General features: G+C 55.1%; 1 protein-coding gene across 5 annotated transcripts; it reads left to right on the top strand.

Annotated features, from left to right (window-relative positions):
- Positions 1-917: 917 nt before the first annotated feature.
- On the top strand, positions 918-13622 carry VASP (vasodilator stimulated phosphoprotein). 5 transcript variants are annotated; one of them, XM_081119456.1, is made up of 13 exons: positions 918-1262; positions 7886-8057; positions 8132-8297; positions 9563-9668; positions 10125-10168; positions 10293-10534; positions 10686-10786; positions 11326-11377; positions 11540-11576; positions 11795-11840; positions 11985-12075; positions 12601-12658; positions 12778-13622. In XM_081119456.1, the coding sequence occupies exons 1-13, from the start codon at positions 1258-1260 to the stop codon at positions 12813-12815; spliced, it is 1158 nt and encodes a 385-aa protein (XP_080975582.1). In that variant the 5' UTR covers positions 918-1257; the 3' UTR covers positions 12816-13622. The 5 variants fall into 5 exon arrangements, with proteins under 5 accessions (XP_080975582.1, XP_080975583.1, XP_080975586.1 ...); XM_081119457.1 differs by having other exon boundaries at positions 931-1262; positions 9566-9668; XM_081119460.1 differs by having other exon boundaries at positions 931-1262; positions 10689-10786; positions 11543-11576.
- The last annotated feature ends 21 nt before the right edge of the window (positions 13623-13643 follow it).

Here is a 13643-nt window from a genome sequence, read left to right as displayed (position 1 = left end):
AACGTCAAACTGATGATTTCCCAGGCTTCAGTCCCTGACTAGGGCACCTTACCCAGGCCAGGTGGCCCTGTACAGGAGAGGCGGGGCCGCATGAGTGACGTCACGTGGGCGGGGCCGGCAGGACCAGCTGCAGAAGCTTAGGAGGGTGTCGGGGCTCAGCCCGCAGCCGACGTGTGGGGGAAGGGGCTTGCGGGAGCGGGTACTAGGGAGGGTCTCCCTGCCTCCGTGCCCTCCGATTGCGGGATGATCCCGCCATTCTCCGCAGGCGAAACTGTGTAACGGCCGGGCGGACGTGGGGAGGGAGCCAGGGACTTTATCCACGCTGGAACCCGGAGTCTCATCCCCACCCAGGTCCAGCGCCGCACCCCCACCCCCCGCGGCTGTGAGTCAGCGGCGGGCCGCGCCCCCTCGGCCCACTTCCTCCTCACCTTCCCCGGCCGGGCGGGGGCCAGTGAGAGGGGTGGGGCCCTTTCCAGTGCTGGGGAGAGGGTTCACCTTTAGTAACCCTTCATAAATTGGCAGAGAAGAGAAATGTTGGGGGGTCAGAAGGGAAGATTTAACGGAGAAATTTCGAGAGAATCCATGCTTAACCAGAAGGTCCTTGTCGCCGCCTCCCCAAATGGAGTAGAATGCAAAGAAATGGAGAAGTCAATGGGGAGGGTGAGAGCAAATTGTGCCCCCATTGAGATCCCCCTAAGAATTCTCATCGTGGGGGAGAACTAGGTATCAAGGAAGGGTCCCTTCCCCTCCACCAAGCTTACCCCCTAATGTGAGAGTGGCCCCGGCAGGCATCCCCACGCGATAACGTTGGGGAAGAGGCAAATAGCGGGCCTACGGTTCCGCGTTGCCCTTTTAAGCGCCATCAACCCCACCCCCTGCCTTGATTTGTTCGCGGCCCCTTTAAGGCGCAGGGAATTGTGGGTGCGGGGAGTGGAATTTTGGAACGAAATGTAGCGAAGAGAAGTACAGTAGTAAGAGTAACATTGTAGCCGCCGGCGGCCGAGGGGGCGCGCCGGGGAGGGGACGCCGCACCCCCTTTCTGCCGCAGGGACCCCGATCAAAGCCCCAGAGGGAGGAGGTGCCAGAGGACTCGCCCCAGCCCCGTCCACGTTTTCCCCAGGAAGCCGGACTCTATGGGGCGGGACCCCAGGGGAGACTGAGCAGAACCTGGAGCCAACCCCGAACCCCTGAACCTCGAGCCAGGGGCGCCCCGGGAGCACCCGACCTGTGGGTGCACCGCCCGCCCGCGGAGCAGCCATGAGGTGAGCCTCCAATGCCTCCAGACCCTTCCCCTCCCGGCGCGGCTCCCCGCCCCGCCTTTGTCCCCTCCCCCCAACTCGCTCCGGGCTGGAATTTGGGGACAGGGCACTGGGAGCCTCGGGTTTGAGGCCGAACCCCCTTGGATGAGCTACAAATATTGACCACTTCCCCAAGACTCCCAAGGTTCGAGATGGTGCCGGTGAGGTTCTCCTGGGAGCCCTCAGATTTGGGGGCGTTCCGAGGACTCCCGAATTTTTAAAGACTTTTTCAGAGGACCTCCAAGTTGGCAGATATTTCCTGCAGGAAGGCCAGGATTCAGGCAGGGCTCAGAATCCCCCCAAATCTCAACTCGGGCTCGAGAGGGATTGTGGGGGCCGGTCTGGGGGTCCCTGGCTCCTAGAAGAGAGATTGAAACATAGACCTTGGTTTGAGGGGTTCCCCTTTACATGATGCTGGGAAGTCTTCTCATGTGGGACCTTGATCCTTAACTTCGAGGATACTTAACCCCTAAATTTGGAGGGGCTCTCATCCTTTGGAGAAGGTTGTTGCGGACAAACCCAGACACAGCCTCGAGGGTCTGGTTGGGACTCCCATCCCCCGCCACTCCGTACACACCTTAAAACACACGGTGCCTAGGACCAAGCAGCACTGGGGGCCGAGGGCGACTCCCCAGCCCCGGGCCAGAAGGGACGGCCCCTCTCCCCCACCTGCGCGGCTTGGGGAGGGAGGGGGCGCGGCAGCTGGGGGAAGGGGGGCCTTTGTCTTCCTTACTCACCTGTCGAGACAGCTGGTGGGCGGGTGGGGGGGCAGGATCGCTGTGGGCCCGCTGCTTTCCCCACCACTATGCCTCCCGCACTCTCACCACCCTCACCCTCCGGCCATCGGAACTGTGGGTTGGAGGAGGGGGCGCACTGGAAAGCTTCAAGGTCACAGCACTCTCCCCCTGGGACCCAGGCTTCCCAGACTGTTCCAACTATCTACCCAGGGATTTAATCCTGGGGTGGGGGGCCCAAGGGACCCAGGGATTTTTGTCTTACCCCAACCTCCCTCAAAACTCCTGGGCTCACCTGAGGGCGGGGCCAGTGCGGGCTGCAGGACCGGACTGGATCCCCCATAATCTCTTCCTAGTGGCCTGAGTCTGACAATACTATCTCCCTTCCTCCACTCTCTCGGGGACTTCCTGCCCCAAAGACCCCGGCTTGATGGGGAGGCCTCTGGGGACAGCTGGGGATTAACCCCGTGCTGCCCACATCCTCTCACTTCCCCCACATTCTCCATACCCCTGCCTTCTGACATCAGGGTGACATTCCTTTTTAGGACCATTCCAGAACCCACCTCCCGCTTTAGTTCCCTTCTGATGTGAAAGGGACACCCACAAGGCTTGCCGCCCACCCCTTCCCCCATTATAGAAACACCCCTTCAAGTTCTGCCCCGGAGAGAGGGCAGTCTTGGGGAGCCAGACCCCCTTCCTTCACCCTCTCCCCGGGGGAGTCTCGGCTCCCACCGGCCCCGCCCCTCGCCCCTCGCCCCCCCCCCCCCGCGTTTCCGGTCCCAGGCTCTGTGGAAGACGGATGGCGGATGTCCGAGTTAGTGCTGCCTCACTCACTGAGACCGTAAAAGGGCAGGAGCAGTGTCTGGGCCGGCCCCCCACCCCCACCCCACCCCCGAGCCCAGTCCTGAGGCCTGGCCCTACCACAAGCCCCCTACTAACGGTCGAGGCCAAACCTCCTACCTTGGGGGGGGGGTAGAAGTTGGGCCGAGGGCTGTCCCACCAGGGGGTTACTTCCACTTCCTGAGGGGTCTTCCCTGTCAATGGCCACACCCGACTTTCCAGGCTGTGCCACTTCTCCAAAGACAGCTAGGATTCAAATCGACCCACATCCCCTGCGTCCAGGTGGGGAAACTGAGGCTCAGAGAGAGACAGGCCTGGCGCAAGACCCGTCAGAAATTCCTAGGCAATGTTGAGAGGAGCGGACTGGGGTCCTCTGATTTCTGGCTGGTCTGGATGGGGAAGGGCTTGGGGGCAGTTGGAAGAGAGGATGTTAAGATGGAAAATTACAAGATAATAGTTCTTTTTCTCCCAGTTTGACAAATATTTGTTGAGTGTCTAATGCATCTTGGACTCTGAGCTGGGATCCTGGGAAAGCTCAGAAGCCGGGCAGAGGTCTGAGAATCTCAGGGCAGAAGGGCCTCTGAAGAATTTGGGTCCATTTCTTTCCTCTTCCAACAGCAGTAATTACTGCTATTATTTTTATTTTAAAAAAAATAGGAGACAGTTTGATCAAGCATCTACTTTGTAGAGGCACTGTACTAGGTGCTGATTCAGTTTAATCCTCACAGCAATTTTAAGAGATAGATACTATTGTAACTGTGTCCCACCCCAGTTTACAGATGGGGAAACTGAGGCACAGACAAATGAGCAAATTGCCCGAGTTTGGAAGTAGGCACGTCTGAATATGAACTCAGGATTGTCTCCAGAGTATTATGCTATTTAAAAAAAAAGAAAAAGAAAGCCTCTGCTATCTTTTTAAAAAGTATAGGTAATATGCTTTCACTGTACAAACAGTTAATGGAGATACGAAAAAAGAAACCCAGGCAGGAACTTTTCCTTCTTGTTTGCTTATAAGAAACAGGGAGGAAGGGCTAGAGTGAGCCTGCACAAGCCCCACAGACTCTAGAGCTAGTTCCCTCTGCAGGGCTGTTTCAAAAGATTTGTAGTTTAGAAAGGTTTTGTGTGTACATGGGGGGAATGTGGGTCACAAGTTGTATGATTTAAGGAAGCTCTTAGGGTAAGTCTTGGGGTAGGCATGAGGGGCAAAGGAAGGTCAAGCCTTTAATCTAGAAGGTTTGAGTAAACCACAGTGACTATGCTTGATTGCCTCCAGTGATGAGAAGCTCTCTCCCCTGTTTTGACTCTCAGCTTCCTTGTATGGAGCCTGTGTCAAATTCTAGGTCCTGAACCTCAGGGCTTTTCTTATCTCTTTAAATCTTTACAGCAAACCAGTGAGTTATGGTTTCCGGGGCTGGAAACAGAGGCTCAGAGAGGTGAAGTCACACAGCAAGGGGTTTGACTTTTACCCTCTCTCATCTACCACATGCTAGAGTTTTCCAGAATGTGGGGACCTGTGGGGAAGGATGGGTCCTGGGTTGGCTGGAGATTAAGGCTCTCTCATGTGAGACCCTAAGAGACCACTGGAATGGGGCAGACCCCATTTGAACCTCAGTCCCAACTTCCTGGCTGTGGGATTTTCCATTGCAGATTTTGCCTGGCTTATATTTTATTTTTTGCACTTAACTAATGAAAGAGTTTTTTATAGGTAGTACCAGCCCATGGTGAAAAATAAAAAGAAAGAATCAAGCAGTTCCAAAGAGTAAACATTTCCTCCCTCCTTGGGTCCCCAGTGCCTGTCCTTGGAGGCAGCCACTGTTAGTCTCCTGAGAAGCAGCCTCTGCAAAAATCACCAGTGTGTGCGGATATATTTTTACCCTCACCACCTTTTTAAAAACCTCTGCTACACACCACTTTAGACCTTGGCTTTTTCAAATTTCAGCTTAACTGTTTCCTCACCTTTAAATGAGGTTAAGAACTTGGGTGGACTTGGTTTCAAATGCGAGCCCCTCTGCTTACTTGCTGTGCGACCTGGGACAAGTGTCTTCACCTCTCTGTGTCCATGGTTCCTCCTCTGTAATAAAGGTAAGGACCAGAGTTGCTCTCATGAGGTCATTGCAAGGTCCTTTATGGAAATAGAAGCTCAGTACCTAGAACAGTGTCTGGGACACCTGCTTACCAGTAACTGTCAGCTGCTATTGCTGTTTCTCTATCCTGTCGATGGCTGATTTAACAACTATTGAACACCATTCTAGGTTCTGGGGACGCAAACTCCTGTCCTCATGGTCCTGATATTTTGGTAGGACAGATGGGGCTCTGTCAGGTAGGGATGGATGCTATGACGTGTGGGACATGTGGTGAGAGGGAGAGGAACTTTTTTGGTACAGGAAGAGACACCGTCTAAGTGGAGACCTGGGGGAGGTGAGGATCCGGGTGGAGGAAGTATAAGTCCTTGGGCCTGAGGCAGGAATATACCTGTAGAAAGAGCAGCTTGAGGCCAGAGGGGCTGAAACAGCGAGCTCGGGGGAGGGAAGGGGTGAGATCAGAGATCACACAGATCAAGAAACCACGGGGCTCGGCTGGTGTCGCTCAGTGGTGGAGCATCGACCTAGGATCCAGGAGATCTCAGTTCGATTCCCAGTCAGGGCACATGCCCGGGTTGCAGGCTTGACCCCCAGTTTGGGGCATGCAGGAGGCAGCCGATCAATGACTCTCATTGATGTTTCTCTCTCTCTCCCTCTCCCTTCCTCTCAGAAGTCAATAAAGACATATATTTTTTTTAAAAAGCCATGGAGAGATCTTGGCTTATTTTTGCCCAAGGAGAGCTTCGGAGAAGAGGAGGGACTTGATCTGACTGGTGTTTTAACAGGATCCTTCTGCTGTAATGGGGACACTGCGGCCTGGAGAGGGGTAGGACCAGCCTGGGGTCACTCAGCCAGCGCCCTCGCACCAGGCCAGAGCCTCAGCAGGGCAGGGCAGCTTGGGAGAGCAAAGTGCAGCCAGGGTGGAGTAGCAAAGACAACCCGGGCTCCTGGCCAGAGTCTGCCCTGTGGGTGGGTGGCAGGTGTGGGTGAGGCTTTAACCCTGCCCTGCCAGGGCCACTGGGAGCCAGAAACAGCCCCTGAGGCTGCGCTTGTCTGGAAATAGCACCTGGTGTTTGGGTAGGGCCCACACAGTTCCTGGTGATTAAGGCTGTGCACTTGGGAGCCAGGTTCAAATCCTCATTCTGCTACTTAACTAGCTCTGTGACTGGGAGCAAGTCACTCAACCTCTCTGGGCCTCCATTTGCACTGCCCACTTGCAAACTGAGGATGAGATCATGCCCATCCTGAAGGACTGCAGTGAGAATAAGATGAGGGAGTGAGGAGAGGGCTTAGGGTGCCTGATTGGCAGGAGTGCCAGGTGAGAAGGAAGCACCACAACTTATGTAAACTTGGGGGTGTCCGGGGCTCAGCCCCAGGCCTAGGAACCCAGAGCTGGGTCTGCTGAGGGGTTTTCCCTGTTCTGTCTTTCATACCCCGAGTGTTAGCCCCAGCCCCCAGCCTTGGTTGAGACAGAGCCATTGCGGGGTATAATTTCTCTCCCCGGAAACCTCTGACCACCAACTTCCTCTTTTCAGGAAAATGTTTGGTGGGGGTGGGGAGGGGACTAGCACTTCCCCCAGGTCTATGTGTGACCTTGGGCAAGTCACTTCCTGTCTGGGAGCCTGAGTTTCCTCACTGGGGGAGGGGATGTTGACTCTCCCCAGAAGGACTGCTGGGAGTGGGGGGGAGATTCAGAGGGATCCGGGGATGTTCAGGGATGCTGACAGTTCCTAAGTGCTCAGTACATGCCAGGCACTGTGCCAAGCACTCAATTTAGGTGCCCAGACTCACTCCTCCCACTGTCCTGGGGGGGGGGCTGTCATTTACTCAGTTTGCAGTTCTCAAGCGGGAGGGTCGCTTGCCTGAGTCACATGGAGTAGGTGGCTCAGTGGGGATTTGAACCCAGGTCTGTGGATATCAGATCCTGAACTCTGAACCAGTTTCTTGATCCCTCCCCCAAGGCTGAGTCAGATGTCACTTGCTCCAGATGTCCTCTGTGACTCTCAGGCCAGGGAAGGTGCTCCTGGTCACCCTGGGCTTGGCCCTGGGTTATCACTGTCTCGGGACTGGACTGTCTCCCACACTTGAGGGTGGGACCAGGTTGTCTGGGTCACTGCCCAAGACATGGGCCTGTCAGAACAGCGATGTCTGTTGATGGCCCTGGGTGGGGGGGGGGTTGGGGGTGTTCGAGGGCAGATGGATGGGGTGGCAGCAGGAAAAAGAAGAGCCTAGGGTGTAGCATTGGTCCCCAACTTGTTGCAGGCCTCACCCTTCCCCTCCCTGGACCAGAGCAGGGAGTGGGGGCGGGGTGGGGGTGGTCTGAGCACCCTGGCAGAGAGAGAAACAGACACCAGGAGTGCCAGGCGGGGGCTGGTTCCCAGCGTCACCGCCTGGAGTCCCTGCCTCGACCCCACTGCCCTCCTCTGGGGCCGCTCCTCCAGCTCTCACTCCACACTTACCTGCGTCTCCCCGACTGTCCATCTGTCTGTCTGTCTCACTCTCCACCCCCTGCCTTTCCATGTTTTCACCTTGCCATTCCCTTGTCTGTCTGTCTCCCCACTGTCAATCCAACTCGCCCTCTCACCTCTCTCTTCATGTCAGTCTGTCTGTCTCACTTCCTCTCCCTGGCTCTTTCTCCCCGTCTGTCTGTCCCTCTTTCCTCAACTGTCTCACATCCCCAGTTTGTGTCTTTGTCTCTCCCAGTCTGTCTGTCTTGCTCTGCCCTGCCTGTCTGTTTTTCCTTCCCAGTCACTGTCTATCTGGGTCTCCGAGGGGGTCTGTCTCCCTCTGCCTTTTGGTGTGTTTCTCTCTTCCTCTCACATTGTCTCTGGATCTCCCTGGGGGACCCAGACTCCTGGAGGGAGGGTGCCATCTCCCCCCACCCCCTCCCCAGCTAACCAGCCTCGCTCCCTTTCTCCCCATTTCCCGGCAGCGAGACAGTTATCTGCTCCAGCCGGGCCACTGTGATGCTTTATGATGACAGCAACAAGCGGTGGCTGCCTGCAGGGACGGGCCCCCAGGCCTTCAGCCGGGTGCAGATCTACCACAACCCCACCGCCAATTCCTTCCGGGTGGTCGGCCGGAAAATGCAGCCCGACCAGCAGGTGAAACCCCCTCGCCTCCCCTCCCAGGCCCCCCCCCACATGCCCCCCCCTCACTCACCTTTCCCTCCTGCCAGGTGGTCATCAACTGTGCCATCCTCCGGGGTCTCAAGTATAACCAGGCCACCCCCAACTTCCACCAGTGGCGCGACGCCCGCCAGGTCTGGGGCCTCAACTTCGGCAGCAAGGAGGACGCCGCCCAGTTTGCCACCGGCATGGCCACTGCCCTGGAGGCGTTGGAAGGTTAGGAACAGTGGGCAGATGGGACCCCTGAGCCGTGCCAGGTGGCCTGGGGCTGCCACTTTACCACTCAGGGCCTCAGTTTACTCATCTGAAAATGGGGCTAATTCATTGCTACCCTGGACAATTACTCTGAGGATTTTGTGTGAGTTCCTGTGTGCCCTTGTACACGCGGATTCCTAAGGGTGTAGTTTGCTCCATGAATTTTCACACACATACACTCCTGTGTGACTGCCTCCCACATCAAATGCAGCTATTTCCAGCTCTTGGAAGGCTCCCTCTGTGCCCTTCACCAGGTAACCATTGAACAGGTTTATGTCATCATCAGTTAGTTTTCAGACATCAATATTAAAAAAATAGTCCTTTTTTAATATTATTTTTATTGATTTTAGTGAGGGGGAGGAGAGAGGTTGCTTTGCTGCCCCACTTATTTATACATTCACTGGTTGCTTCTTGTATGTTCCCTGACTGGGGATCAAACCCGCAACCTTAGCGCATCAGGACGACGCTCTAACCAACTGAGCTACGGGCCAGGCCCAAGGTGGTGGTTCATAACTGGAATGTGCCCACGAATCATCTGGGTAGAACACAGATTCCAGTTCAGTGGGGCTGAGGTGGCCTGAGCCTCTGCATTTCTAACAAGCTGCCCGGTTGATGGCAGGTCCATGAACAGTGAGGCTTTAGGTGACCGCTGCGTATCCGGGGTCGGGGGTCGCTGCTGTAGAACTTCCAATCGCCAAACGGCAGAGGTGTTTCCTTCCTGGAGCAGCTTCAGTGCCAGTGGGAAGGGCTAACTTGTCCGGGACACAGAGGCAAATACGGAGGGCGGTTTGGGTCCATGGCAGCCAGAGGCCTGGGGTGGGTGAGGAACAGGCTCTCAGCCTTCCCAGGCGTCTCGGGCTGTGGTCTGAGCGGCTGAGCCACTGGGGGAGTGGAGGTTGGGGTCAGCTTGAAATCGTCTTGTTCCTGCAAATTCCGGTCTGCAAGTGATTCCCCCCTTTGGGCCTTCATTGTCCCCCACCTGTCACTTGGGCATCACCACAGCACCCACCGCTTATCAGCTTAGTTAAGGGAAGCTGGTGCTGACCCTCATCGCAGAAGTTTGCCAGGTGCCCATATCCCAGCCAGGAGTGTCAGGGTCCCCACGGAAGAAGGAAGTGAGCACCTCTGGGCAGGATTCCTGGGGCCTGGGAGAGCTGCCAGAAAGTGCCAAGAGGTGGGGCAGGGTTCCGGGATGATTCATACCTTGTTCCACTCTCCCTCTGCAGTAGGAGGGCCTCCACCACCGCCACCACCTTCACAGCCACAGGCTGCACCTCCCGCCTGGTCTGTCCAGAATGGTCCCTCCCCAGAGGAGGTGGAGCATCAGAAAAGGTGGGGCCCGTCCCTGTGTGGGGAACCTTACCACTGCCGGAGTTCTAGGATGTTCCACACCTCAGACTCCTAGAATTCAGAACTCTCCAATTTCAACTCCCAGGGGAGTAGAAGTTGACAGCCTTCAGAACCTCCTGCCTCCTGGGATTTGAGAAACTCCTGACACCCAGAGTTGCAGAACCTCCTGACCCTTCCAGTCCTGGCCCCCCAGATTCTCCGAGTCCAAGATTTGGTTGTTTAAAGGACCTCGGGCATTTTGTAATTCAGTTGTTTTTCACAGTCTGATGACTGGAATGCTTGCATCTTGGTTTCACCCAGTCCCTGCTGCCCCTCCTTTTCCTGGGCCCTTGGGGAAGGAAGCCTCTGGGGGTTAGGAGCCAGTCTCACTGGAGACCTCGGGGCTCGCTGGCCAGCCTGGGGGCCCTGAGTGATCACAGCTCTATCTTCCCTCCTCAGGCAGCCAGAGCATGTGGAGCGCGAGCGCCGGGTCTCCAATGCAGGTGAATGTTCTCATGGTCTCTGGAGGGCATGGGGGGGGAGTCCCCAGAGGAGGGGGTGGGCCAGCTGGATAACAAAGGATGAGGCTTCTCTCTCAGCACCCCTCCTTTTTTTTGTTTGTTTCAGGAGCCCCACCTGCTCCCCCAGCTGGGGGACCACCCCCACCTCCAGGACCTCCCCCTCCTCCGGGTCCACCCCCACCCCCTGGTCTGCCCCCCTCGGGGGTCTCAACTGTAGGGCAAGGAGCAGGGGGAGGCCCACCACCTCCACCCCCTCTCCCCACGGCAGCAGGCCCTAGTGGTGGAGGGACTGGGGCCCCCGGCCTGGCCGCAGCCATTGCTGGAGCCAAACTCAGGAAAGTCAGCAAGGTGAGGGGGCCAGACATGGCAGGGTGTGGGGAGCACGGGGCCCTGAGGGAATAATGGGGAATGAGGTCAGAGTTGCCTGGGGACATCAGGAGGAGCTGGGAGGCCACGAGCCCTGCCCATAAAGCCCCCCTCTTCTTTGTAATTTCTCCAGCAGGAGGAGGCCTCAGGGGGCCCCCCAGCCCCCAAGGCTGAGAGCAGCCGAAGCACAGGTGGGGGGCTCATGGAAGAGATGAACGCCATGCTGGCCAGGAGGTGAGCCTGGGCTTGGAGCCCTCCATGCCCCTGGAAAGCTCTGGGCACAAACCCCTCAGACCAACAGTTATCACCTGAGCCTTTAGGGCCAGGTGTGGGGAGGGCTCAGATTCCCGGTTTTTGGTTTCTTTAGATGAAAGTTCCCCCTTTGATAATTTGTGTTTGGGATATAATGCTGCCAATTGCATTCTCCTGAGATGGCTAAGATTTGCAACCACCTGGTAGCCTCCAGAATGTTCTAAATTCTAGGACCTTAGAAATTTCTGCTTCGGAACCTGGAAACTCAGGTTCCTAGAATCCCAGCATCTAAGATAGAGCCCTCCGCCCTTAGAATTTTGTGATTCCCAAATATGAGAAGCGTAAAACCTTCACCCTACTTCAAGAATAGCACTCCCTTTAACTTCTAACACTAGAGTTTTCTTAGCTACAAATTCTATAACTCTGTACCCAAGAATCCACCTTTCTGAAGTCTGGGAAGGGGCACAGTTGAGTGGCTGAGGGAGAGCTGAGCCATCTGTTTTTGCCTTTCCCTCCTGCAGAAGGAAAGCCACACTAGTTGGGGAGAAACCCCCCAAGGATGAATCTGCCAATGTGAGTTAGGGGCTCTTCCTGCCATATACACCTTAGGCTGTACCATTCGGGTAGGGATACTGGGGAGGCCGTGTGACAGGGATGGGCTGGATTGAACCTGGAAGAGGAAAATTAACAGAGGTGTGGCAGGGACTGACTCGTGACAGTTTTATTTCCCACCAGCAGGAGGAGCCAGAAGCCAGAGTCCCAGCCCACAGTGGTGAGTGACACAGCCCAGTCTAGCCACGGGAACTACAAGTCCCAGGATGCCTTGTCTTCATATACATGAAGCACATTCTTGCAAGTCTGTGCAGACAATGCTGGGGATTGTAGTCTCCTGAGATGGCTCTTTGAACGGGGCTGATGAGGCTGTGGGAGAAAGATTGAGGTGGGGCGTTCCTTGTCCTTTATCTTTCTGATTTGTTGCCTGTCCCCCAGAACCGGTGCGAAAACCCTGGGAAAAGAACAGCACAACCTTGCCAAGGTGGGTCATCAATACTAAGCCTCCACCTACCCAAAGTAGTTGGATTTGCCAAATTTGTAGGGAGGAACATCATGCTCCCGGAATGGGAGACAGGGGAGGCAGGCCCTCTCTAACCTCATTTCTGTCCCAAACCATCTCTCCCAGGATGAAGTCATCGTCTTCAGTGACCACTTCAGAGGCCCACCCCTCTACACCCAGCTCTGGTGATGAGTCAGACCTGGAGAGGGTGAAACAGGTAGCTTATGGAGAGGACTGGGGGTGAGGTTTGGGGGCTAGAAAGGAGCCTCAGGAAGAAAGGAGACGTGGGTCTAAACTCTGCCACTGACCTGCCATGTGATTCTAGAAAAGGCCTCAGAAACGCTCAGTTTTCTAGTCTGAGAAGTAGAGAGATTTGATGAGGTCAGGGATGACATATCTATGTCATGTATGACCCCCTTTTCCAGTGCCCTTGACAGACCTTACTAATCTGTCACTGCACACCTTCCCGATGAGTACCCAGGGTCCTTTTCAGCACTCTGGCCCCAGACATCCACTACCAACTGGAGTTGGCAGGAGAATGGAATGTATTTGCCATCCCTGGTCCTGGATGTTCTCCAGTACTTTTCTGGCTCAAAGGATCCAGAATTCTCCAGTCTCTCTGTGGCCTTGTCAGTGAGGTCATGGTCTATGTGTGTGTGGCCCTCAGTCATTAAGAAAGGAGAGATTAGTATCTGCAAGTCCAGGTACCCTTCCTGATCGGTTGCACCCCGTTATTTTTCAGGAGCTTCTGGAAGAGGTGAGGAAGGAATTGCAGAAAATGAAAGAGGAAATAATTGAAGGTGAGGTTGTTTTTTAAACACTTATTTTGGAAAAATCCTGTCCCTTGGAAAGAGCCCTTTTTTGGAAGGGAAGGGGGAAGAGGCTCTGCCCCTGACCTCTGCCCCTTGTTTCCTTCCAGCCTTTGTCCAGGAGCTGAGGAAGAGGGGTTCCCCTTGACCAGAGGGCCCCAGAAGATCCCGTTTCTCCTTTCTGCGCACCTTGCCTGTCACCCTGCTTTCCCTGCCTCGACTTGACTAGGAATTGGCTGAAGACTACACAGGAATGCGTCTTCCCCACTCCCCATTCCACTTGGAAAATTCCAAGGGGGTGTGGCTTCTGCCATGCCCATGCCCATACTGGCTGCTGATTGGCTGGGGAAGCCCCTCCCTTTGCTCCCTTTGGTCCTTCCCCTCTGCCATCCCCTTGGGGCGGGTTCCTCTGCTGGGGATGTACCAATTAACCCCACAGTAAGGGGGAAGGAAGGAGGGAATTTCACATTCCCTTGTTCTAGATTTCACTTTAACGCTTAATGCCTTCGAATTTTTGTTTTTTTTAAGGGGAAAAAAATATATATATATATATATTTAGGTTTTGGGGGGAGAGATTTTTTTTCTCTTTGGTTTTGATAAAATGGGGTGTAGGGAGTTTTTAAATGCTATAGCCCCAGGCTTGTCCCGTTTGGGGCAGCTATTTAAGGGGGGGGATGTCCCACCAGGCTGGGGACATCTCCCCTCACCCCAGGGACATCCCTTCCCTCTGGCTCCTTCCCCTTTTCTATGAGGAATTGAGATGCTGTAACTTTTTTGAACCTCAGTTTTTTGGTTTTTTATTTGGGTAGGTTTTGGGGTCCAGGCCATTTTTATTGCCATAGGGAAAATAAGATGAGGGAGAAAGGAAAAGGGGAGGAAAACTCCCCTCTCCCACTTTCTCCTTTAGCTTCTTGAAAATGGGCCCCTGCTGAATAAATCTGCCAGTTTTTATAAATGCTAAGATTTCTGGAGTGAT

Source organism: Miniopterus schreibersii (assembly GCF_964146895.1).
Source record: "Miniopterus schreibersii genome assembly, chromosome: 18".
Lineage (NCBI taxonomy): Eukaryota > Metazoa > Chordata > Mammalia > Chiroptera > Miniopteridae > Miniopterus > Miniopterus schreibersii.
The sequence above is the reverse complement of the archived record's forward strand: the minus strand, read 5'-3'. Positions and strand labels throughout refer to the sequence as shown.